Source organism: Bufo gargarizans, chromosome 10 (assembly GCF_014858855.1).
Source record: "Bufo gargarizans isolate SCDJY-AF-19 chromosome 10, ASM1485885v1, whole genome shotgun sequence".
In the NCBI taxonomy this organism is placed as follows: Eukaryota; Metazoa; Chordata; class Amphibia; order Anura; family Bufonidae; genus Bufo; species Bufo gargarizans.
In genome coordinates this window covers 21,957,613-21,985,119 of record NC_058089.1, presented here as the reverse complement: position 1 = coordinate 21,985,119, position 27,507 = coordinate 21,957,613, and the positions used below count along the sequence as shown (strand labels likewise).

At 44.1% G+C, this 27,507-nt stretch overlaps 1 protein-coding gene across 4 annotated transcripts in view; it reads left to right on the top strand.

Annotated features, from left to right (window-relative positions):
* The window catches only part of PPP6R3 (protein phosphatase 6 regulatory subunit 3), an 82,275-nt gene extending 56,422 nt beyond the window's left edge, over nucleotides 1-25,853 (top strand). For all 4 annotated transcript variants that reach the window (XM_044270793.1, XM_044270794.1, XM_044270792.1 and 1 more), the window contains 8 exons: nucleotides 1,872-1,926; nucleotides 2,344-2,474; nucleotides 3,839-3,960; nucleotides 5,696-5,846; nucleotides 12,553-12,650; nucleotides 13,360-13,504; nucleotides 17,340-17,459; nucleotides 23,206-25,853. In XM_044270793.1, the coding sequence (XP_044126728.1) occupies nucleotides 1,872-1,926; nucleotides 2,344-2,474; nucleotides 3,839-3,960; nucleotides 5,696-5,846; nucleotides 12,553-12,650; nucleotides 13,360-13,504; nucleotides 17,340-17,459; nucleotides 23,206-23,257 (874 nt within the window). In that variant the 3' untranslated portion in view covers nucleotides 23,258-25,853. The remainder of the gene's footprint in view (nucleotides 1-1,871; nucleotides 1,927-2,343; nucleotides 2,475-3,838; nucleotides 3,961-5,695; nucleotides 5,847-12,552; nucleotides 12,651-13,359; nucleotides 13,505-17,339; nucleotides 17,460-23,205) is intronic.
* Nucleotides 25,854-27,507: the final 1,654 nt, after the last annotated feature.

The window sequence follows — 27,507 nt, the reverse complement described above, 5'->3', positions numbered from 1 at the left end:
AAGAATTAAAGGAAAATTTTTATTTATTTTTTTGGAAAAAAAACTTAGTTTTTACGCAAAACAATTTTTATTTTTTATTTTCACTATTTTTTGTCCCACTCTGGGACTTAAACTTTTGGGGGTCTGATCCCCTGTACAATGCATTACAATACTTCTGTATTGTAATGCATTGGCTGTAAGTGCATTGCTCAATGTAATACACTTCAGCCTGCTTGCCTGTTAAATCCAGGGGGCTGGATCTCACAGGCTTACAGGAAGGCAGCCACGATGCCTAAGGGTCCATTCACGGATCCGCAAAACACGGACACGGCAATGTGCGTTCCGTATTTTGCGGACCGCCCATCACCGGCACTTAATAGAAAATGCCTAATCTTGTCCGCAATTGCGGTCAAGAATAGGACATGTTCTAGTTTTTTCAGGAACAGAAGTGCCCGTCCGCAATTCTGGATTCGAGCAGCACATAGTGCGGCCCCATAGAAATGGGTCCTCAGTTCTGTTCCGCAAAATGCAAAACAAAATTGCAGATGTGTGAATGGACCCTAAGGAAGGCATTGAGCTGCTGACCAAGCAATCGGGTCCCTGTCATAGGAGCGTGAGGACCCGATAGGTGCTTCCCCCCCCTCTACACACACCGCACGTGCGGCACATCTAGCATTAATGCGCCGGCATCAGTGTTTTTCTGATGCCGGCGCATACAGCTGGGGTCCGGCTATCAGTCCCTTCCAGACCCCTGCAGCTGATCAGGCGGGCCAGCTTCTGCACCCGCCCTATCAGGGATCAGTAGTACTACAGCACTGGTATTTAAGCCACAGTAGCCAGCGCTGTACATCTACGGCGCTGGTACTGAATGGGTTAAAGTATATTACAAAAATGGTCAGGATTACTGCCCCTACACATTACAGAAATAAGACAGGTACACTTTAAGGGCTATGTACACCTTTATTTATTTTTTATTACTGCATTGTACTCCTGAGGTAAAAATAATTTTATATATATACATATATACATATATACTCACACTCATGAACTACCTAACTGTTCTGTCCGAGCTGGGCTCTGACAAGTGGGGGGGGCGGCTGCTTTAGCTGTTATCTTCTGATGGGTAGCAGCTAGAAGCATGGGGACTGGTCCTGTTTGAAAGCTGGTATTCCAGCCATTTTAATACCTGACCAAAATGACCGAGCTAAACAGGACATATCACTGTTAGAAATCAAGTCGGGAATAATTGCAGGTAAAACCTGTTTTTACTTTCATTTTCAGGTGTATTCATTGTATGCTGATATCTAACAATGATATCTTCCCAAGTACTGAAGATATTGCTGTCAGTCTGGTATTGTTTGAAAGCTTGGAATGCCAGCTCTTAAACAATACAAAGCCAAACCAGAGATATGAGTAGCTCAATCCTTATCTTACTGATGAGAATGTGGCTTAAATAAGTTTGACCGCTTAGTAATTTTAGAGATAAGGGTTGTTAGATGACCAACACAAAGTCAAAGTACTAGTCACACAGCTAGAAAAACAGTTAGTAACCCTTTGTGACAGGCTGAATATTTTTAATAAAGATCAGTTGAAAAAATTATTTAGCCCTCAATGAGTAAAATGCAATCATGAAAAAAATTGCCCTCAATGGTGTACATGGCCTGTAAGCCATGTGAGCGTAGCCTAATGCGACAAATGTCTGTGCTTTCAGTCCTCTAAGTTGTACAGTTTTCCAGTATCTGAAACGGATATTCACTGAAAAGGAATGGCTCCATGTATAGTTAGGAGTTGGTGTTACTGATATTGAGCTCACATTGTCTCATTTACCGCTGATGTTTTGAATGTCTTTTTTACGTTTTCTCTTTTGTGCACGCAACTCTTTTCTGTTACAGCGTTTCATTTAACCGTGTCTCGGACATAAACTTCCCTCTCAATGCAAATGAAAGCGTAAGTAAAATGTAGATGTTATCAGTTTGCCACTTACACACTTTAGAGAAAAACGTAGCCAGAAAGTCTGAAAATTTGTAGACTGAGTTTCTCATGATATCTAGCGAGTGTAACCCACATGGAATAGCTTTCCTATGCATAATCGGTCATGTCAAAAACTTATGGGCTATCTGAATTGGACAAAACTGGCTTGGGAATATTTCCATTCTAAAGTCTGAGTTCCTGCATCAGAATACAGTCCCCACCTTCCACAGACCTATCCAAAGGAAAGGGCAGCTACTAAAGATCTGAAGTTAAATTGTTCTTAAAATGGCTGCAAATATAAAGCAAGCAAAATTCAGTCCCTTTATGTTAAAACAAAACAAAACATGATTTTGATCCACGGACAAATTTGAAAACATTTCTTTGTTCTGTTAGGCAAACATAGCCTTGTTTGAAGCTTGCTGCAAGGAAAGAATACAACAGTTTGATGATGGAGGATCCGATGAGGAAGATATCTGGGAGGAGAAAAACCTTGCCTTCACACAAGATACACAAAGAAGATCCAGGTATTTGAAATGGAAAGACTCATGGAATTGATGGTCCCCATTGATTGAGCTGCTGCTAAACATTTCCTTACGTACATCAGACTAAGAGCAGTTTAGGCACAAATAAAAGGCACTCCGATTTACAAAAAAATGTATGCACTAGGTAAAAAAATCTGTGGTCAGTAGATTAGCACCTTCCCTTTTATTTCATTTTTTTAATGAGCTAATATGCACCAAAGTAGGCCCTTACTATCAGGCTAGGGCTACACGATGTTGTGCAACAAAGTGTTCAACTATACGGCATCAAATGTCGCACATTACAAAAATAAAATAAAAAATGTAATGACAGGCAGTGCTGTTGTTCTGTAGCACGACTTTCGCACAAAAATCCAGCAGTGTGACACCATCGACTATGTAATTTAAAAAAACAAAAAACAAACATTGCGTGACTTCTCTGCCACAAGAAGTCACTGTGTAGCCCAATTTTTTTTGTTTACGAGGAATATGTAAGTAGTTGAGTAAAATATCTAAAAGTTGCTGAATTTGGGGATATATAGTTATATGAAAGTATGTGCTAATCTCTGAAACCTAAGGCTGCTTTCTGGTAGACTTAATATGGTGACCAGTAGTAGTTTGGATCCTTTCAGCACATTACAAGGAAAGGTTTCCCAAATGTTTTTTTCATATTTTTTTTTCTCCTGCAGCTTTATTGCATACATGGCTGCCATATGGCTTTTTACAATAGCCATGTATCCTGTTCGTGCGTTGGGGAATACAGCACTCATATGTGCACCTTCACCTCCTCCAGTATTCTCTCCCCTCCCAAAGGAATATTTGCGGAGCGGGTGACCTGACTGAAACGAGGGTATATAATGGTCCTGAAGACCAAGAAGTATAACAATGCCCTCTCTGCATCCTAACCCCTCTTCTCGGCCTGCTTGACAACCCTATGATTAGGGGGACGTCTCAGGCTGGTTTTTCAGCCCTTTTCTGTAATGGAGAATGGCTACAGGGTCCCCCTTCAGATGTCATATGCTCCTGGTTTATGCTGCAGGAATGATTGTTGGAGCACTGGGTGTGAATGTTCACTGGCTTCTTCTTGTATGCCAACATAGGACTGATTGACACTCCTGCTGAGCCCTGAAACTTTTACACATCCTCTTTCATTTGACAGGTTGACACTCTACCAGCCCTTAGCTATGTCCCCATGCTCACATCACTTTTTTTATTTATTGCTCCTCACCAACGCATCCAAATCCATCTTTAACATGATAGCAGTTTCTGAATCCCCTTAAGTTTTTTCATGCAGCCATGCAAACGTTTGTTGCTTGTGCCCTTATCCTAAATATGCAGTGCATCTCCAGTATAACCATTTGTTCCTATAGCTCAGGAAGCACAGACAGTGAGGAGAGCACAGATTCTGAGGAGGAGGACTCCGTCAAGCAGGGATTATTTGAATCGAGCACAGTCAACCAAGAGGACAAGATGGAGGTGGATGCTAATGAAGGTTAGTTTAAAGTACTTATTTCAGTAATGCTAAAGATAACTGACTGAAACTCACAATACACAAAGAAAAAGACCAGCACTCGCTGAAATAGTGACGCGTTTCGAGCGATTAGTCGAAACATGTTACTTGGTTCCTTCATGTGGCAATAAAAAAAAGTATTGCATCTATTTCAGCGAGTGCTGGTCTTTTCCTTTGTGCATTTGCGAGTCGCCGACCCTGACACCTGCACCACGCATGACTAGTGGAGTGCCAGCTGTTTATCTTCGTTGAAACTCACAATAGTCATTAGTATCTGATTGTTGGGGGTCCGACACCCAGGGCCCCCGATCAACTGTTTGAGAAGGCACAGATGGTTGTCGTAGCGACGCAGCCTTATTTCAGCTTTTCCTAGGTCAAATGTCATGTTCATCGGCCTAGGAGCTGCTCAGCCCCATTGACATGAATGGGGCTGAGCGGGATACCAATAAAAGCTGCTATACAATGTGCGGCGCTGTACTTGGTGAGCATGGAGAAGGCTGTGGTGCTACTGTGAACACTGGTGCCCTTTCAAACTGATAGGTCATCAGTTAAAAAAAAATCTCTGAAAACCCCTTTAATATCTTACACCTAAGTCAATGTCTTATTAGCCGGTCTTTAACCAGTTCCAATTCTTCTGAATTTTTCTTTTTAACCTTTTTAGAATTATCCTATAACCAAAATTTGTCTTCCTAGCAAGTATTTACTAGATTTTCCACAGCCTTAGGCCTCATGCACACAGCCTTGTGCTCCCTGCATCACAGATGCGAACCCATTCACTTGAATGGGTCCGTAATCCGGAGCAGCGGTGCGGAACTGAGGCACGGAAGCACTACCTAGTGCTTCCGTGGCGTTTTTGTCCGTGCCTCCGCACCGCAAAAAAAATAGAACATGTTCTATTTATTTTTATGGTGCAAGCAGATCATGGACCCATTCAAGTTGAATGGGTCTTGATCCGTCCTGGCCGACGCACGGATGTTGCCTGTGAATTGCAGTCCCCAATGCACGTAACGGCCGCACGACTGCTGTGTGCATGAGGCCCTATCCCAAAATTCCTTTTATCCCAATGCCTAGCAATTAGTAGTAGGACTGCCATCAAAATTTAGGCAACCAACCACTTTTCCTCTGGGGACGATTGTGAAAGTCCCATATCTAGGTGGGCTAGTTGGTGTAAATAGAACTTGTTGGATCACAGGTCTTGAGATCAGCTGAGCAATTTCCCCCATAGACTTTTTACCTTCTCACCATATATGTAAAGTGTTTCCTTCTGGGTACAATCCTCTTTCTAAAACATTGGTTTGATGCTTCCTGTGAGTGTGATGCTGACCTCTTGAAGATCTTGTGATTTCGATGCACATGGGCAGATGCTAGCAGACAGGTTGCTATAAGGGGTTGTACAAGAGTAGAACAACATGGCTGCACTCTTCCATGAAGTTTGCCACACCTATCCATGGGTTATCTGGTATTGCTACTTATACTTATTCATTACAGAGTGGCTGTTTATGGAAGAAATCTGCTTTGTATGTATAATCCTGTACAAACCCCTTTAACTACAGTGTTTTGGTACCATCTGTCACATGGTGCTTCAAAGCAAACCTGATAACCCCTGTGTGTTATTTGGTCTTAACTTTTTTTAAATTCTTTTAATGCACATAAAAATAAAAAATAAATATTTAAATTTGCTAACTATTAATCTGGGTTTTTATCTTTCCCTTTTTAGCAAGTAACTGGCCGGCAAATTTTGATATCCCAATGGAAACTGCACATGTAGCTGGTCTGGATTCAGTGGGATCTGATGTATGGAGCACTGAAGAGCCACTGTCCGCTAAAGAAACTGGTTGGGCCTCATTTACAGACTTCACATCTATTGGGTCAGTTGAGTACGGCAGCAAAGACTGTTGGGGTCCTAATAAATCCTAAGTCACTTGTGCTCCAACCTAATACATACAGTAGCGTGCAAAGGTTTAAAATCCCTCTAAAGTGTTGTCTCTCGCAGTACTACTAAATTAAGTCAAGAAATTATGATTTATTCATAAATCCTCACATTTCCTTTCCTTAAAGGGGTTGTCCAATCTCGACATTTCCACGGCTAGTTAGGACTTGCTGCGAGCCGGAGTTACGGAAGCATAGCTTGTGCCGCTATACTGTTTGCGTAGCTCCCATTCACTTCTATGGGAGCTACAGAAACAGCAGATCGACTGTCCGTTCATGTGTTTCCATAATCTCACCCACTAGGGTCCGGCGCCGAGTCCTATGGAAGTGATGAGATGGGACAACCCCTTTTAAACTTTACATCTATCAAATTCTGCAGGCTTTCACCTTTCAGTTTGATTATATTAGGGGGATCCTGCGTGTTTGTGGTGCTCCTAAAAGCTGCCTTGTGCATTCTAAATGCAGACGATATACACTGTCATTATTGCCAGGGGAAGGGAATGCAGTGGCACTCCTAAAAATAAATGGATAAATGACCTTTGAAATATGTGGTCTCCCTAAATCCTCTGCAGCAATAGACTGCCTTTTAGCATATTAGGCCATAACCTTAGGGTGCTGCCACAGAGTCAGTTTTTTTTTTTTTTATACAGTTTAGGAAGCCAAAATTGAGTGGATCATAAAAGGAGAGAAAGTATTAAGGACAGATATAAATTTTATTTATTTTTTTATATATTTTTTAAAGCGACTCCTGGTTTTGGTTTCAAAAACTGCATCAAAATACTGAACGTGTGGCAGCACCATTAGGCCTCATTCACACATACGTGGACCACGGTCTGTGAAAACCCGGCCTGCCATCTTGCTGAGTACACGAGCGCACTCATTGGTTATTACGTTGTTTCGTGCCGCAGTACAGTAATACTTTTGTACACTTTGAATAAGGGCTCATGCACGCGCGGTGCCAGAACGGCGAGCACACATCACAGATACGGACGCATTCATTTGAATTGGTCCACAATCCGGATGGTCTGTGCGGAACGGAGGCAAGAAACTCCACAGAAGCACTATGGAGTGCGGTCCGCAGCACGGCCCCGGCCGGCATCCAGGGTGATCAAGTGATCGCATTGGCAGCTGTATTTTTATGTCTCTGTGACAGATGTCACAGTAAAGTCTCAAGCGTATTTCTTCAGGCCCAGTGTGACAGTGACTACAGTGCAACCTCTGGCTACCAATCCTTTTTACACCTAAAGCTTTATCTGTCTAAAATATAGCAAAGTCATTCGCAGTCTTATGCATCAGGTCCCTTGAACAGTTTAACTGTTTGTGTGCAACAATTGCATCTTGTTTGCCCAATTCTTTCCTAACGGTAGTGGGCATCTTTATGAAATCTGCAATTTCTTCATCTGAGGCAGTTTGGTCATTTTTGAACTCGGGGTGGAAATGTATTAAATTGACGTTTCTGAACTTTTACATTCTAGCATTTACAGCCACAAAAAGTGCAAAACTCTCAGTGTAAAGCAAAGTGCTTTCAATGATTTCTGTGGAAGCGGTGTCTGCTCCGAGCCCTGAGCAAGGAAAGCTGACTTAAAACAACCTTTTTCGAGGCGCCTGCAGCCTGCCTCACTAAGCCAAGGGTTCATACTTAACTGCTCTCCTCTGCAGTGATCATCTGCGCTGCCTTCGGGTCTCCATGTTACAGTTCCCACAGTGGTTTACTTCTGGCGCAGCATAGGCACGCTCACATGCTCTGCTGTAGCCAATGACTGGCTTCAGCAGTGACATGGCCGCTGTGGCAGAGAGCAGGTAAGTGGCTTCTGGCACTTAGTAGTTTTATTATTTTTTAATCTGATATCTTTTTATTAATTTCCTTTTAGGCAGGCACATAAAATATACATTATGTTCACAAGCATAGTTTAAACATGATCAAGTCTGACTATTTTTTTTTTTTGTCCTTTCTTTTTTTTTTTTTACGTAACAAACTAAACTGACCATCAAACAATAGTTGACTAGAACACCCCAACTACTGATTCCACCACCACCCCCCCACAAGACCATCACAATGACAGATTGTAGAAAAAGCCTTACAAAAAGGATAGAAACAAAATCCCACAGGTGACTCCCTGAGCAAGAAGAACTGCAATCAGACAGCTGTTACTCCCCCGGGACAGCGATACACCCCAACTCCCAACCTCGAGACCTACATTACTAGAGATGCATAACTCCCCTGGCAAGCGCCAGCCATGGACTACAAAGACCAGATCTGTCAATCCAGGGTCTCCAGATGGCCTCAAATTTTGAGATTATTGCGCTTAAGGTAGACTCCTCTTTCCAATCTAACAATTCAGTCTAGCTACATACTCGGTAATAGGTGAAGGCAGAATCCATTTTGCTGCCAATGTTGTATGTGCTTGATATAAATACTGGAATCAATAGGATGTTATAGGCGTCTGTATATGCTCAGAATCATAGATACCTAGTAAGCACATCTTGGGGTCAGGAGAGAAACTTGCACAATACACCTTATCATGAGTTGCATTATTTCCATCCAGTATATCGCCAATTACTTACAGTTCCAAAGCATATGGAACAGTCCAGCTTCTGGCTCATTACATCTCAAGAAGTTGGAATTTTCCCTATAACCAATTTTAAATAGGAATATTGGAGTTTTGTACACACTGTGGAATAAAAACAATTGGGACAACCTGGCAGCTTCACTAAGGGATAGATTTGGGGTAAGCGCCAACGTTTCCTCCCATTGGGTATCAGTAATGGTCCCAACGTCGCTTTCCCATTGCATCTTAATTTTAAGGTGTGAGGCCTTCAAACATTCCCCATGTAGCGATTGATATATATTCGAGAACACCCCTTGCAGACCCAGCCGCCGCAGCAGTTACAAGCATCTGGTGGGAAACATATTGCAACAGTGATATTTTAGACTGGGCCTCTAAGGCATGTCTTACTTGCAAGTACTTATAAAAATGAGTAGAGGGTAAGCTAAACTCGAACACAATTGTTGAAATTGTTTGAGGAGACCCTGAGAATTCAATTGTCCACTGCTCCAGATTCCTTTCTTTTCCTATAGGGAAAAGGCCTTAGAAAGATACAAACTTTAATTTAGTATGCCTTAGACTCTGGGGAAGCAGGGACAGCGGAAGTATCATCTATTTGTTCCAGCTGATGAGCAACCCAGATTGCCTACCAAATTCAGAAATTATTGCTATAATTGGGTCAATTGATGAGGCTAGATCACCCACATACTACAACATATAGTCTGTGTACAATGAGATTCATTCCTCCACCTCACCTCTTCTGAACCCCTGCATGAGCGGCATGGTTCTTAACCAGCATGCCAGGGGCTCTATAGCCAGGGCAAACAGGAGAGGAGACCGAGGACACCCTTGTCTCGTCCCTCTCTCCAAGGCTATTGCTGGGACAGTCCTCCATTAACCCGAATTTTAGCCCTAGGCCCAGTTTACAGCAATTTCACCCATCCCAAGAACCCCGGGCCAAACCCCATCTTAGTCATGACTGCCCACAAGTATTCCCACTCAACGCTGTCAAAAGCTTTGGCAGCGTCGAGCGAGAGCACACCACCGCACCCATGTTCCCCATCCCCTCCCAACTGAAGGTTAAGAAATAGGCGCCTGAGATTTAGAGACTTGGATTTGCCAGGCATAAAAGCCAGACTGATCTTCATGAATAACAGTATGAATGACCTTTAACAGTCTGTTAACAAGGACTTTGGCCAGGATTTTTTTATATCCACTGTTATCAAAGAGATGGGCCGATAGGATTCTACTTGTGTGGGTTCCTTGCCCGGTCTTGGGATTACTACCACTATCCGCCTCCTTAAGCTGGGAAGCGTACCAGCCTGCAGATAATCGTTAAAGACATTAAGGAGGTGTGGGTGTAAAATTTCCTGATGTTTCTTATAAAATTCCCCTGGCAAGCCATCTCTTGTGTGAGGAGGAGTAGTAAGGGTATTGCTTCTCTCCTGGATGCTGGGTTCTCCAAAGATCACATAGGTCGACCTTCAAGAACAATCTAGCCGTGGAAGTCGGAACTACTCGTTTCGGTGGCACCTGCATGAAACTTATCGAGGGCTCCGTCTCCATCAAAGTGGGGATACCGGGAAATTTGGCGGTAAATGTTGATTATTTTCAGACTTTTACTCTAATATGGTGGGGGAATATATACTGCGACCAGTATCAATCTAAAATGATATACGGAGCAGTCAATACTTATAAACCGTCCTTCGCTATCAATGCATGTGTCCCTAGCTGGGAAGGGTTCTGTGTACCAGGATACTAACTCATGCATGTGTGGGATAGTTAGAGGGAAACTCATGCGCCATCCACGCCCTATGGATTAGATGTGTTTTATCAGGAGTAAGATGTGTTTCGGCGAGACAAAGCATTGCTGGGTGATGCATGTGCAGAGTATGAAAGACAGCATGCAGTTTGCTGGCCTGGCCCAATCCCCTTACATTTCAGGCAATAATTTTAAGAGTGCTCATCATAATACAATCTCCCCAAAAAAAAAGCTGACCCAGTGCCGCCTGCCCCGAGGGAGCCACCACATATCTCAACAGCAGACACATACATTGTCTCGTTTCCCACCCAGTCCCACCCCAACCTTCCCATTAACAAAGCGCACATTCCCCCCTACACTGGAGAACCGGGGATACAAAAAAAAGAATAAACCTGATCTATAAATGGAGGCAGAGACTGCTACGGTTAACAAAAACGTCTGTCTTGACGGTGCTGTCAGCGCTAGGGCCTTCATAATGCTGTAGCCCACGACATTTCAGAACAACCCGGAACTGAAAAAAGGATAAGTAAAAAAAAAAAAAAGTTCTCCCCCCCCGCAACATGGCAGTTAATCATCAAGGAGTCCAGTAAAGAGCTAACATTTAACAGGCAAAACACTGGATGCTGCTTAGATACACCAGAGGGTTCACTGTGTCTTCAGCTGTTGCCACGTAGATCTTTCATGGACATCCAGCCATTGACACGCTTCCACAGGGTTTTCAAACAGGTGTTGTGCCGCCTGCCACCCCTCGCAGTTTAGCGGGGTCTCGCGTTGAATAAGGCAGTTGTAAAGCTCTCAACCGCTTTTTAACATCCAGGAAACGCGCTCTCCGTTATTTGGACTTCTGCTGAGAAATCCAGAAATAAGGATACTGTATTCCCGTTTATACTTAGGTCTGCACAATCTCTTTACTTACCTTTCAGGATGGCATCCCGATCTCTGAAGTGTAGCACTTTGATCAGGAGGGGTCTTGGTGGCGCCCCTGGAGGTGGAGGGCGGAATGGCAGACGGTGTGCCATTTCAATAGCAAAAAGTGGAGACCGTTTCTCTTTTCCAATTTTATCAGCAAGCAATTTTTCTATAAATGCAACAGCGTCAGTTCCTTCAGCATGCTCGGGCACACCCAATTATTCAGACATTACGTCTGACTGTTTTCAAGGTCATCAGACTTAGAAATGAGCAGTGAGACATTATGTATTACACGTTGCAGATCCCTTTTTACTGCCGGTACCTGGTCTTCCACTGCGCACAGACGACCCTCTAACTCGCCAACTCTTTGACTTGCCTCATATCTTGTCTTAGGAGAGAAATATCAGTCCCCCCATATGCATATTTAGTGAGGCTAGCGCCACCCCACACTGCCTACTGCTTTGTACACATCCTTAATGGTGGGTTCTATATGGGAGCTGGCTCCCAGCTCCAGTATGGTACGGACCTCCATCTCCAAAGGTGTTGAAGAGCTCTCCATAGTGTCCTGCCGCTCCATGCGGATCAGCCGCTTGTTCAGTATCCATTGCTGAGACTTGTGGATGGCGCCGAGGTGCAGGCAAACCTTTCCAGCAGCGCAGCCACCTTGGACATTTTAGCTGCGTGCGTGGCGCAATGTTGCTTAAGCGGCGTGGAGAGACCGCACTACTTCACCTCCTTCTCCTTAGCTTTCTGGCACATCATAGGGCTGTCAAAGGGTGCTAGACAGTGGGGTTATCGGGTCCACACAAGCTGCCTCCAAGGAGTTTGGCGATGTAGCGGGCAAACAGAGAATTTCAGGAGATTTGGCAAGGAGCTCCACAGCGTGCGTCTGCCTACATGCCCGGTCAGGCCACGCCCCAGTAGTGTCATTATTACCGGAGAACCCCTTTATCCTTAGCTCAGCTATTTGAACCTGCTAAGGCCAAGTTCACACTTATTTCCAACAGTTATTGTGAGTCAAAACCAGTAGTGAAGCCCACAGGTATAATGGAAAGATCTGTTTTTCACCCGCTCCTAGCTTTGGCTCAAAATAACTGACCAAATGACTGAAGTGTGGACTTGGCCTAATGCCTACATTTTGACAAGTGTATATTTTAGAAGGTTTAGCTCCCTAAAAGAGAGAATCTGTCAAATGTGCAGCCTGCAAAAATCAATCGGTGCGCAGCCATGTGCCTTGTCACCCCTGCTGGGAACAGAGGCAAATTTACAGACTGTTTCAAGCTCATGAGAAATTGATTCCACTGTTAAGGTGGCATCATACTTGCCACTAAGCATGCTCAGAGGCAGATATGATTGCACCTCACCCTGTTGGTGCAGTTTTTAGAGAGTGCAAAAATGTATGCATGAAAATATATTTTATTTTTACAGGGCAAAAGATGCTGCAAGAAGTAACTCTCCTGTGGAAATGGAAACCAGTACAGAGCCAACGGACCCCTTGAGTGTTAATGCATCCGCCCAAACTGAAAGTAAATAAAGGGTTCTTGAAATGTAGTATTGTGTTCTAGTGCATTGGTTCTTCCTTTCTTTGAACCTTTTTGCATAATTCCTACTGTGGAATACTACTGAGGTTGAAAATCTCTGGTCTGTTATCTTTAATTTTTTTTTTTTTGTTTAATTGAACACTAAACCTAGAAAATAGAAATAAAATTCTATTTAAATGCCCTATTTGTCAAGCTGGCCTTACACAGGGCAATGCAGCGGCCGATTGCCGGGAAATGAGCGTTCCTCCCTGACAGTCGGCTGCTCGTTCAGTGAAGACCACGTATTTACATGCAGCGATCTCCTTCACTGTATGAGGACTGATCACTATAGTGATCCCCATACGGAATTATGGCTTCTGAGCAGCAGATCACTGTTTAGACCACACGATCTGCTGCCCAGAAGCGACAGGATCACCTGATGGAGTATTTTGCTCGTTCATCGGGTGATCGGCGGCACATTCAGACAGATTGACGGGAACGCGCGTTTTCAGGAACGGTCGTTCCCAATAATCTGCCTGATTAGTGTCTAAATACACCTTCATTCTCTACTGGCTCCTACACGGTCCTGAAATGGATATCTTGCAACTTGGGAGTTCCCAAAGTTCTGACAAACGTCTAAGAAAAGATTGGGTGTTGTATGACTGACTGCCAAAGAATTTTTTTATATTTTTTTAAATGTAAACCTTTTTAATAGTTACTGTCGCAATGGACGCTAGCTCTGATGGTGAAGAGGAAGTTGAGAATTCCGATCAGATGACAGAAACTGTGATGAATGGCAGTATGAAGGAAACCCTCAGCCTTACTGTTGATGCAAAAACAGAGACTGCAGTTTTTAAAAGGTAAACTGAAAGTGAGACTGCATGCTACATATAAGACTTAATATCCTGCCTTCACGTTAAGGGTGCGTCTACGTGAGGTCTTGTCAGTTTCTTCCAGAAATTTGCTAATCGTATTTGAAAACTGCCCAGGAGATTTCTAAAGTGCACCACAATAGGTGATATCACAGCTTATCAGCTCCTTTCTGACCTCTGCACAGGTCACAGGGCATGCCTAGAAAACTCTGCCATAGAAGTCCAGGACGTCCCTTCCTTACTGTTGTGTCCATGGACCATGTGGCTGCTTTAAAGCAAGAACAGCTTGGGCAAGATGGCCGCCCCCATAGTCCTGTTCAGGAAATAGAATAAAAACATCTACAATCAGAAAATTAAAACAATTAGTAAAAAATGTGTGCTGCTATCTGGTTTTAACTGTCAGAAGAAAAAAATCGGTCACATTTCTTTATTTTCTCTACATGATAAATGCAGTTTGCTGAAATGAGACCCCTTTAAAGGGGTTATAGTCCGCAGTCAGAAAAATTTCTGCTTCCTCCCAGAAACACCACCACTCCTGTCTACAGGACAACCCCTTTAGTAAGCCTCACACCTAATCTACCTAGGAAGCAGTAAAAGCCTCTGGTATTCTTGGGTATATCATGGGAGAGGCATCTCAGGTAGAACAGCAGTCATGATTGCAATCAGTCGACCTTATTTTTAATATTGCGTTCAGTACTGCAGACCTCTTCTACAAAAATACAAGGGGACGACTAACACACTGGCAGTCTGTCACCAGATTGATGTTGCCCTATCTGACAGGAGAAGCATAGGGGTGACAGACCCCTTGATTATATTGGCGTTCCAGTTACTGGTTAGCTTTGAAGTAGTTTCCATAAACTCACACTTTATCAGATGCTTGTCCTCTCTATGTGCACCCCCTGGAGTCCTTGAAAGGGTTTTCTGAGATTTTAATAGTGATGCACTATTCTCTGAATAGGTCATCAGTATCTGATCGGTGGGCGTCTGACACCCGGGACCTCTGCCAATCAGTGGATTGAGAAGGCGCTGGCCCTCCTGTGAGAAACGCTGCCTCCTCGCAGCAAACCAAGCACCGCGCCATACATTGTATAGTGGCTGTGCTTGGTATCAATCACATATGGTATGTGCTTGGGATCTAGAATATAACCTATTCATTTCTAGGGGGATGAGCTCTGCCTAGGCCATGAGAACGATTAATGTGCCATCACTGGCCTAGGAAAAACTGAGAGAAGGCCACGGCGCTACTACAAGCACCTTTGCCTACTCAAACAGCTGATCAGCGGGAATCTCAGGTGTCCGACGCCCTCCAATCAGATACAGATGACCTATCCTGAGGGTAGTCATCAGTATTAAAATCTCGGAAAACCCCTTTGATATTTTTGAGAGCCGTCCGCTCCCCACCCACCTGCCACTGATTGGCCGCTTTCTCCTTTTGCACAGTGTAGAGAGAGCTGTCAATCCGCTGTTGGAGCAGTCCATGCTCAAGAATGAGGACTCTGCACTCCCCTTCCACTACCCCTAAGTGTGGTGTGTTTTTTTGTTTTTGTTTTCTTTTTTTAAATGGAAACTACCTTGAGCTTGCAAGTAAGTGACCTGGCTTGTCTTTATTATCAAAAGGCAGTGTGTCGTGAGGGTGATGTCACATGTTTTTTAGATGCATCTGTCGGCAGAACTGTTACATGTGCGCTTGGCAGCTGAAGGCATCTGTGTTGGGCTACTTTCACACATGCGTTTTGGCTTTCTGTTTGTGAGATCCGTTCAGGGCTCTCACAAGCGGTCCAAAACGGATCAGTTTTGCCCTAATGCATTCTGAATGGAAAAGGATCCGCTCAGAATGCATCAGTTCGCCTCCGTTCAGTCACCATTCTGCTCTGGAGGCTGCCTGCAGTGTTTTGCTGTCCACTTGACGAAACTGAGCCAAACGGATCCGTCCTGGCCAACAATGTAATTCAATGGGGACGGATCAGTTTTCTCTGGCACAATAGAAAACAATGGAGTTCATGACTGATCCGTCTTGGCTATGTTACAGATAATACAAACAGATCCATTCATGACGGATGCAGACTGTTGTATTATTGTAAATAAAGGATGCATGCGGTTGTATTTTAACGGATCCATTTTTGCAGATCCATGACAGATCCGCCCAAAACGCAGATGTGAAAGTAGCCATAGTCCCGTGTTCATATGTGCCTATATTGCTGGAAAAAATGACGTTTTACTATATGCAAATGAGCCTCTAGGAGCAACGGGGTGTTGTCGTTACATCTAGAGCAGTGTTTCCCAACCAGCGTTCCTCCATCTGTTGCAAAACTACAACTGCGGGCATGCTGGGAGGTGTAGTTTTGCAACAGCTGGAGGCACACTGGTTGGGAAACACTGATCTAGAGGATATGCTCTCTGCAGAGGATGTAGCAGAGCCCCTAGGAGTAATGAAAACGCCCCTGTTGCTCTTGGTCTCATTTGCATATATTAAAACTTCATTTTTGATTAACATGGGACCAACACAGATGTCTTTAGCTGCCAAGTGCACATGTAACAGGTCAACCAGTGTCATAGGTACAAATCTGCTGACAGATGCCCTTTTAAGTTAACAACTGGATGCAAATCGTGCATTAAGAAATGTACTACATACTGTGTATTTTTAGGGGGTGTTCTTGCATTGCATTTGGTGTTTTCCCCCATAGCTTTCTTTAGAAGATAAGAAAAGCACTGTGTTCAAAGAAAAACAGCGAGACTGTTTTTTTTTTTTTTTAAGCAAACAAAGCCCACAAAAAGTCTATCCTAGAAGATCACAAATCAGTCTAGTTCAATATAAAATAAAGAAAACAAAACTTTTCAGAGGGTATCTTAGGAAGAAGTAGGTTACTGTCCAGTCTGCCAAAGACATCAGAAAGCTGCGATTTGGCCACCAGCTGCTTCTCCTGATGGCTCCACTGTAAATATGCGCACTCGTCTCAGCTAAGCATGCATGTTTGTTGGGCTACTTTCACACTAGCGTTTTGGCTTTCCGTTTGTGAGATCCGTCATGGGCTCTCACAAGCGGTCCAAAACGGATCAGTTTTGGCCTAATGCATTCTGAGCGGATCCTTTTCCACTCAGAATGCATCAGTTTGCCTCCGTTCAGTCACCATTCCGCTCTGGAGGCAAACGCCAAAACAGCAAGCAGCGTTTTTCTGTCCGTCCTGGGATGCGGAGCGCGACGTTTTCTGACACAATAGAAAATGTATCCGTCCCCTATTGACTTTCAATGGAGTTCATAACTGATCCGTCTTGGCTATATAAGACATAATACAACCGGATCCGTTCATGACAGATGCATGCGGTTGTATTGTTACAGAAGCGTTTTTGGAGATCCATAGCTGATCCGGAAAAAATACTAGTGTGAAAGTAGCCTTAGAGGGGAATAATCCTGTCTGCAGGGAATGAACAATGTGTAGTATTTCTCTTCCTGCACCACTCACCACATGTACTAAGTAGCATTCTGTTTATGCCTGCTTCTCCTCCTTTCCCTTTCCACTGCACACTATTGGCTTCAGAGTGTTGAAATCCTATTGGTATGTATCTTTAAAGATCCTCACTGTGCAGGTTTTCCATGCATTTCCCGTATTGCCCTAAAACTCCTCGTTTTTCACTTCCATTTTCTCCCATTTCTGTCATAAGCATCCATGGAAATTTTTTATTTTTTTTTGTGCAGAGCAAGTTACTTTTTCTTTTTGGTTTTTGTCCTTCCTACCATTGGTGGCACCTAGTGCATGAGGTTATGGTTTTACTACTTTATTTTACACAAGTCTTATTTCTAATTTTCACTTTTCTTTTTTATTAGTGAGGAAGGGAAATTGTCTACCTCTAATGACTCGGCCTGTAAATATGTTGTGGAGAACTTCGATTCTGCAATGGAAAATCCTCCAGCTTTACAGCCAAACAGTAGCGGTCAAGAACAGAAGTGAGTATTTATTTTCATCCAAGTGACTAACAGGTATTGCATAAATGCTGTATTTTTCGCACCTGCCCATTAAACGCAGCTAGGTTTTTGAAAAGAATAAGAAAAAAAGATTTAATGTCATTGGGGGACACTGCACCATGGGTATACGCCCAGCTACCACTAGGAGGCGACAATAGATATGAAAAAGGTTGGCTCTGCCCAGGTGGTCTATACCCTCCCCAAGGACACTAGGCTAATCGGTTTTAGGCCTCTTGCACCCGAACGGATTTTCTTTCTGTATTTATTTTTTCATTTTAATGGGTCCACAAAAAAGAGGAAGGTACTCAGTGTGCATTCTGTTTCCGTATTTCCGTTCCGCAAAAAAATAGAACATGTCCTATTATTGTCAACATTACAGACAAGGATAGGACTGTTCTATTAGGGGCCAGCTGTTCCGTTCCACAAAATACGGAATGCACACGGATGTCATCCGTATTTTTTGCAGACTGCAAAATGCCCACTTAGTCTAGTGTCTGTAGGAGGAATACTCCATCAGGGTCCCCTCCCCCTGGCCGTCCTTCCCTTCCTCTGCCTCCTAGTTACTCTAGTCCCCAGCTTGTGCCTGGACTAGGCTGCGCCAGTTCCCGCCTTTTTTCCTGGCATCCAGCTTCTGTGTGGCTCATTTTCTCTGTATGGAGGTCGCTATGACCCCTTCCCTCCTCCCTCAGAGCATTCCTTTCCTCCCCTCGACAGGTCCCACGGTGTCCCCTGCCATCCAGAGGTTCTATTGGGTCATTTTTCTCACCAATGGGAGTCTTTGATCCCCTTTCCATGCATACCCTTTTTTGTAGCCTTTTAGAGCTTTTTTTTCCGCTTCCCAACACCCGGCATCATCATTCCGCCTGGGGGGTGCCTCATTTTTGGCTACTCGATGTACTCTAGTCCCCGGCTTCCTCTGGGAATAGGCAACTCTTTCCTGCCATTTTTTTTCTGGCTTCCCGTTGTTTTTTCTAGGGGTGTTGCCTCCCTCATGGCCTTCTAGAGGTCTGTCCTTTACTGTCCAGTCTGGTCCTGCATGGAATTTCCTGTGGGAGGACGAGATGTCATTCTTCCCAGAGGGTGCTTTCCCCAACTTCAGTGCCCCCCGCCTGCATGTGGCGTCATTGGTGGGTCGTATTATCTTGGGCCCCTGTTCGGTGGTTCATGTGTGGCAGGTCCCCTTGCCCTCCATACCTCCCTCTGGGTTGCTTCTGCTCCTGCGGTGGCTGGTGGTTGCTGTGCCTGGATCCTGGGCTCAGTCGGGTTACCCTAAACTCCTGTTTAGGGGTAACCTTCTCCCCACATGGGTACCTCACCTCTCCCTTTGCCTGTGCCCATTCTCAGCTATGATGATATGGCGCTCTTCCCTTCCCTCATGTGGCAGCATCAGCCACCCCTGGAAGTTCTTTGCTTCCTGCCTCGTTTCATATCAGGGGGCAGAGTCCAATAGTGGCCTAGGGTTTGCCCTCAAAGGTCCCGCTCATCCCCTGTATCCTGGTTTCCTCTCAGGACGGGACTAGCACTGAGGGAAATTTCAGGTTTCTTCTGCCTCATTTGGGGACTCCTCTGCACCGATTTGAACTCGGAACAGAGCATCAGGGGCGGTCTTCCACCATACAGAATCTCTCTGGGTGGTCGAAGACAAATGTCCACCGAGGAACCTCTTCTCCATGGTTGGTATCCCATTTTAGTTGATTTTCGGATGGCACTCCCCTGGTTGCACAGGTAAGTCAGCTTGCCACCTCTCCAGTAGGTGGTGCTTTACCCACCACAGTGTTTAGCACACTTGCACACCTATGTGGTGTCCCAGGTATTGTATGCCTTCCCCTTCACAGGGGTATACTCATACCACTGCCAGATGCTGTATCCGGTAGACTTTCCTGGTTCCAATGTATCCCCTTTTCAGCTGGAGTAATTTCACTATTACCAGGGGCTATATTAAACACCCCCTCCTAGTCCGAGAGTGTTCCAGGCCATCCTATCACTTCTCCAGACGCTGTAGCCAATACGCCATCCTGGGGCTAGTGTTCACCACGCAACCATATTACTGCATTATTGGGTGGAGTACCTGTACCATCTTCAGACGCTATAGCACTTTCACCTGTCTGGTACTAGTGTGTACCATGTGGCCACATTGCTCCTTTATTAGGTGAAGTACTTATACCATCTCCAGAGGCTGTAGCCATTGCACCTGTCCAGTTCTAGTGTGCACCATGCAGCCAGATTACTCCTTTATTACGTAGAGTACCTGTACCATCTCCAAATGCTGTAGCCATCACACCTGTCTGGTTCTAGTGTGCATCACGCAGTCATACTACTCTTTTATCAAGCGGAGTACCTGTACCATTTCCAGATGCTGTCTCCACTCTCATTATAGTGTACAGCGAAGTACCGTGCCCTATTGGTACTATCTGTGACCCTTTCCTGGCTCTAATGTGTGCTAGGCAATCATGTGGCCCCTCCATAACTTTTCTAGTAGGTTCTAGTATGCATCTGGCAGCCATTACCGTAGTCCTCGGTGGTGTACTTGTACTATCTCAAGGTGCTGTATTCAACAAACCATCCTGGTTGTAGTATGTACCTGGTAACCATATGTCCGTGTGTGTCGTCGTCGCCCCCCCCCCCCCCCTTTCTTGGGCGGAGTAGAGTTGCAATTGTTAGATCCAGTATATGGCTGGCCTGTTCAGATCTGACACCCGGTGCAGTACCTCCTGAACCAGGTCCTCTGAGTGCACCAGGTCTTCTCATTGCCCCAGTACTAGGCATGATTTTTACTTTATTGCTTGAGGCACTATTTAACAAGACTTCTCAGTCCTGTTATGCTCCAGACAACCATGTTGGCTATCATGCTAGGTTTGTTCTTTGTCAACCCTATAAAGTACTGCTTTATTCCGCACAGCTGCGTTACCCCATTTCATGGATGGAGTACTCGCGTGGTTACTGCCTCTGCTTTTTTTTTTCTAGAGTTACATGGCCCAGTCCTGGCAGAGTACCTGGATCACCACTGGATGCTCTATCCTGCAGGGATATGCAGCATTGTGACCACCAGCCCCTACTGCAGTTTTTGGGTCATCGCTGGATGTCCTCTCTGATATAGCTGTGACAGGACTAACTAACGCCACACACCTACTTGATGGCTGGAATTTTCTGCTGCTCACTCTGGTATCGGACATGGTCCCGTAGTTCTTCATGGTCCGGGCGTTCTTGGTACTCCCTATGTTCTCTGATTAGTTGTGCTATATAACAGAAGTGCCTTTTGCTTGGGCCTTGCCGTTGTCTGCACCTGTCAGTTTCTTCCCCCTTCCTTGTGGGGGTTTCATTGTGCTCTGCTGGTAGCTGGTTTCTACATGTCAGTATCTCCCGGCTTTCCCTGGTGAATTCTGCATCCTCTTCTGACATATGGATGTCTGGCGATTCTTTTCTTTTACAAAATCCAGGTTGCTGTATTTATTTTATTTTTTTCCTTTGATAATCTGGTTATTGTCCTCATCTGGTCCAGTTCTGTGGACCCTACTTGAGCCGCTGACTGGGTAATCCTGCTTGGAGTCCCAAGCTGCTCTGTATGACAGCTGCTTCTTTGGGCCCGGTTTGGTTCTTTTCCCTCCCGGGTCCCCATAGGCTTGTTTCCCTCTTGAAATTCTAACCTCTCTTCCCATCTCCCCAGGTCCTGGTACCTGGGGGTTTGTTTCTCCGGTTTGTAGTTACATTTGTTTTGGCCACTTCTGGGATGGAGCTTTCCCTCTAGTTGAGAACTGTTCCTTCTTAGGCTGTTTGGAGTCCTCTCTCTTCTAGTCCGATATCTAACGAGTGTCCCCACTTGTATCACCAGGGCCTGTGACTAATTCCTTTTTTCCTGAGACTTCATGTGGCCAGGGATTTCTCTTGTCTTACATTTCAGTGATATTTTATTCCAGTTTTTCTGAGGCTTGATTCTTGCCTCCTTTGTATGGGAATCATGTCTTTACGTTCCCTTCTCCTGGCCATTACTGAGGACCCTCTTCTCCTCCAGGGGTCGCCTGCTTTCTCTGGCAGGATGGGGTTTCCACCTTCTAGGGTTTCTTTTTTTTTTTTTTTTTTTTTTTTTTTTTTTTTTTTGTGGTGGACGGAGGCTTGCTCCCTTTCCGTGGTGAGTCTTTGCTATTTTTTCCTCTCAATCGTTCAGCCTCCAGTGCTTCCTGGTTTCCTCTCTACTTTGGCCTTCACATGGTGTTTGCCAGGGACAGGCCATGTTTTTACTGGTTGGGTTCCTTTGCTTCCAGGCCTTGTGGAATCTCCTTCCTTTTGCCGAGGGGTGGTCTACAGGGTCTTCCTTTAGCTTGTCTCTAGGAAGTTTTTTTTCCTTGGTTCAGGACTGCTCCTGTCCCAGGCATTTCCTCTCCTGCCAGGTTCCCTCATGGTCTAATTTTTCTTGTTGGGTCTGTCCTATTATAGATCCTCCTCCTGGAGCATCCTTCTATATGCAGAGCGCTAGGTCGTTCCCAACAGACGCCTTCCGGTTGTGCTGCTCTCCTGTTTCTTCAGGGGCAGCCCTGGTTCTTCCAGATCCTTCCTCTGGCTCTCTAGTGCGCACTTGTTCAACTCTTGGTTCTTGCGCAGAACACCTAGCCCTGCTCCCTATCCTCTAGATTCTTTATTTTTTCCACCTTGGGTGGAGCTGGGTGTTTCCCTTTGTTCCTTTTTTTTTTTTTTACCAGGCACTCCCATCATTTCTTTCTTTGGACTCTTCCTGGCCCTGGAGCCTCTCGGCTCACTCTAGGTTTTGTATCTACTATTTCATGCTATGGCCTCTCCTGGTCCTGTTGGGTCACATGGTTCTCCTGCACCTGTGGACCCAACTTTTTGCATGAGATTTCCTATCCACCCTCAGGGACTGCTTTGGGACGTCCCATGGTGCTGTGTCCCCCAATGACATTAACAAGAAAATTTGGATTTTTGTACTTGAACGAGAAAGGGATTTTACGGCAATACATTGGGGGACACAGATCCCACACTTTGTTTTAATTTATTTTCCTGTCACTGGGCTGCTGTTCTTCTTTCCTTTCCTGGTCCAGGACATGTTGGTTCTTTGCTTTTGTTTCTCTCTCCTACTGCTATTGGTACAAACTGATTAGCCTATTGGCTGTGGAGAGGGTACAGCCCACCTGGGCAGAGCCAACCCTTTTCAGATCTAGTGTCGCCTCCTAGTGGTAGCCGGGCGTATACACACGGTGCTGTCTCCACCAGTGAATTGAACGGGAGAGGGATTTTACGGTAAGTCCAAAAATCAATTTTTTTTTTCATTAGACCTCAGGTCAGATCAGCAATCCAGACCCCCAATGTTAATTGGACCTCAGCTCGTAGCCTCGGACGCCTCCCCCTCCACCAGTGTTAAGACCCTCAATCAAACCTCAGCACAGACCCCAATGTGACCCCCAAACAGACCACAGATAAGATCCCCAATATAAATGAGACCTGTTTGCTGTCCGCATCTGTATGCCCGTTCCATGCCCCTGCAAAAAAAAATTCCTATTGTCCGCATTACGGACAAGCATATGGCTGTTCTGTTATGGGCAGTACGTTCCGTTCTGCAAAATGCAGAACACACACGGCTGGTTTCTGTGTTTTGCAGACCCCTAAAAGGGGTACGGCCGTGTGTATGAGCCCTTATTGTGCATATAAAGTATTAGAAGTCATAACTGGGAGTAATTCTGAGCTGTTTATTTTTTTTTTATTTTTTTTATGTATATAGGACATCTGAGCAAATTGTGTTGGATGGAGCATCTATCAACGGCCCAGTATGATGTGTGATGCCTGCTGTTCAGCTGAAGATTGCAGACTGCTACCCTTCGGGATTGCAAGTGGAGTTACTTGAGGATTTCGTCAGAAGCCTGTCAACGCCAGTCACTGCTGCACTAACTTTGCAAGGGATCAGGACCAGCAACTTTTTTTCTTTTTCCTTCTTAGATTTTAAGGTGTTGTACAGACTTGAAAGTGTAAAAACAAAATTGCACATTGAGAAATAAGACTTTTGTGTATGTTTATATTGTATTGCATTCAACAAAACCGGTGCCCTACGACATGAGAACTCACCACTTCAGTAATAGTGATACTATGGTTAAAATGGTTGTAAAAATAGTTTTTATAAAGTGTATACACACAGATCTAATGTATTTGAAAGCATAACTATTTGACAATTAGTGTGACCAAAGTATTTACCAGTTCATGCGTTACTCTTTTTCCACTTTGTACAATAGTCACTATTTTTTTTTCTTTCAAACAGAATTATTCTTTGATATAAAAAAAACTTCCTGTAAATTGTTCGCATTGTATTTAGGTTACCATAAGTGATTCAGACACCAGTGTTCCTCGTTTTTAGCAGCAAGTTTATCAGATATCCATTTTGCTGTGTTTTTACATATTTTTTTTTTTTTTTTTTCAGTTCAAATCAAATGTCTATTCTATTGGTAGAGAGTTTAAGTATTTATTACTACATTTCTGACAGATTGTTAATGTAAAGCCATAAGCTCTGTAATTCTTATTTTAAAAGCAGCAGGTGAGAAAAAAAATCATCAGGGGTTTTTTTTCAGCTGAAGTTTTATCCATTTTATTGATTTTTTTAATGTGAAATAAAATGCTTGTCCGTTTTCCCGTAGAAGCGGACTCGCATTTTATTATAAATGTGTATATTATTTTTTTTTAAATATACAGATCAAACTTTAAATTTGCATGACATCTGTTTGTGCCGATCTGTGAATTATTTTTATATACAAGTTCAAAACCAGTTTTTTTTGTTTTGTTTTTTCCCCCATTGACAAACTGGTTTGTACATAGGTAGTGATTATGAAAGCTAATTCTATGTAATTTATAATGTTTCTATATTCCTGTAAAACTCCAGTCCGCCTTCTTGAAGCAGGAAAAAAAAGCAATGTTAAGTTGCCAGTCTGACACAAGGGTTGTCCACCTCTTGCACACCTCTTTTTGTAGATTTAAATCTGTCTAATTTCATGAATAGATTCTAATGGGTTGTGAGACTTCTCCTAAACTGATATTTTAAGAGGAAAAATTTACCTCTAGATTGAGGCCAACAATTTTTAGGCGTAGTCTCCAATGCAACGTGCCTAAGCATTACATTGCATACTACAATAAAAAGGAAAATATGCGTATAGCTTCCTTTTACCTCATTGAAGATGTATTTGGGTTGCATGCTTTTGAATTTGCCTTTCAGTTTCTTTATTTTTTTTCCTTATCTGTCAGTATTCATAAAGTACAAACAATACAGTGCTGCTCTATACTCCTGTTTCTGACTGTACCTATATATTAGGGGAAGTCAAAGTATGTAGAAAGTTTGTGTGAGAGTCTTCAGGACCTGTCAACTTTCTTGCCTGTTTTAGTAACTCTTTGCATTCCCCTTAATACATTTCTGGAGCATCTATTCTTAAACTTTGTCGTTGTGCTGTTCCTCCTCCTGAAAATGTGACTAAATGGACTGCTGGGCTTTCCCATTATACTGGTTAGTGTAGCACGTCTCATCGCTTAGTGCTGACGGCTAGGGCCATACCCTATTTCCGAGGGGAATGGTAACCTCTGGACATCTAGTTACGGGAGGGGGGGGGGGGTAAGTAATAGAGGAGTGACAACACAGTTCCCAGACTTACTAGAAAGGTTTCATGTGGAAAGCAAGCATGTCAGGAGGGCTGGACACCTTCAAAATGGTTGAGAGGGAGGGTGGACTCGCAATGAGCTGCTAGGAACACGTGTACAGTCCTGGTTGAGAGGGAGGGTGGACTTGTGATGAGCTGCTAGGAACATGTGTACAGTCAGTGACGTTGTGAGGTTTTAAACTCGACCCGTAAAAAGAAACAAATACAAGAGTATGGTAATGTGAGGACATCACTGCAGAAGGAGGTGTGGAAAATGGGCTCTAGAGAGACAATCCAATATGGCTGTATGAAGATTGATATGCACCAATGACTGGGAGCTGACCAAAGTACCCACCGCGTGTGGTCACTTCACTAGGTTAGTGGGACATGATGTCTACCATCTCCACCACTGAAACGCTCCAATATGCTGTTGTGGGGATGAACACATCTTACTAGGATTTATTGGAAGGAAGCTGGTGAACAATGAGCTCAGGTCATGCTGGTGGTATTAGATACAAATGTATAATAGTAGGGGGCTATCAGGTTATTTTTTCAGGCATTATTAAAGAGAAACTAAAGTGTGGTGTGTCTCGTACTAATGCCTTCCTTTGCTCCTTCTGGTGTCCTTTGTTACGGTACTAACTACTACACTGCTGCATGTGAGTAAGCGGAGTACTGTGCAGAATAAAACTTTAGATGTAAATTATTTTTATAGACTTCCTAAAGTCGATGTAAATAAAACCACAAGACCATCGTGTGTGCGTGTAGTGACTGCCTTATCACCTTATGACATGCAACACTGCACTATTGCCTTAGCTGGAGTCCTTCCATCTTATGAAATTTACCAGCCTGTAGCGGCCCAAGGATTGGGACATTTATTGGGGTGAGCATTTGTATGAATGCACAGTCCCTATAATTGCCCTGTATAAATCAGTGCTTACATTTTTATGTAATGCTTGCTCTTCCCTATACAGAGGGGATGATTACTGCATGTAAATGCAGCTATACGTGAATGGGTTCTTTACCTTTTTTTCTTACTGATCTATCCTTTTAGTGCAGGTCTGACATCTGGGACCCCTGCTGATTAGCTGTTTTGGGAAGGCAGCAGTGGCCTGTGGGAAGCTTCTAGAAGGCCACAGTTCAAACAGCTGATTGGCGGAGGTCCCGAGTGTAATAATCGGACAATTGCCAGAAACGTTTTGTTTGTTCCTGATAATTGCCTGTCCAGAAGTTTTGTGACATTCTATCCAGCTATGTAAGATTGGCACCACACATATGACATAGTCCTTAGGAGTAATAAACCATGGCCTTAAAGGGAGTCTTTCACCTAATCTGAGCGTTTTAGACCGCTCAGATCAGGTTATAGACTCTTTAACCCTCATTACGATCATACCCGTCTCTTATGTGTCCCTCGCCCAGATAATTAAAATAATACTTTTTAAACTTATGCAAATTACCTTCTGAAGGTGCCCAGGGGCGGCGTTACTGGGCGATGTGCCCAGAAAAACACACCTCCAGCCGGCGGACGTCACGAGCGGCACCAGAGGACTGCGGGCTGGGAACTGGCCCGCACCTGCGCACTGCTCTGCCCATTATGGGCAGAGGAACATCCTTTCATATTGTGCATGCGCCGTCCCGCTGTCTTTAGTTGGCCGGCGCATGCGCAATATGAAAAGCTGTTCATCTGCCCATAATGGGCAGAGCAGTGCGCAGGTGCGGGCCAGTTCCCAGCCCGCCGTCCTCTGGTGCCGCTCGTGACGTCCGCCGGCTGGAGGTGTGTTTTTCTGGGCACATCGCCCAGTAACGCCGCCCCTGGGCACCTTCAGAAGGTAATTTGCATAAGTTTAAAAAGTATTTTCATTATCTGGGCGAGGGACACATAAGACAAAGGTATGATCGTAATGAGGGTTAAAGAGTCTATAACCTGATCTGAGCGGTCTAAAACGCTCAGATTAGGTGACAGACTCCCTTTAAGGGCTTATGTGCACACACTTATTTTTTTGTGTCCGTTCCGGGTGTTTTTTTTTTTTGCAAGCTGTATGCGGGACCAGTCATTTCAATTGGTCTGCAAAAAAAATAAAAATTCTGTGTCTGCATTTTCGTTCTGCAAAAAAATAGAACATGTCCTATTGTCCACATTACGCATAGGGATGGTACTGTTTTATTAGGGGCCAGCTGTTCCGTTCTGCAAAATACAGAATGCACACGGATGTCATCCATATATTTTTTTATGGACCTAAAAAAAATACATATGGTCGTATGCATGAGCCCTAAAGGCTATGTACACTTATAATAATTCTTTTATTATTGCATTGTACTCCTTTTAAGCTAAAAATCTTTTTTTTAAATTGGTCTTTATTGAAAGATATGGTGTCCTTTTTGGCTTTTCTGTATTTTCCGGCGGACCAGGA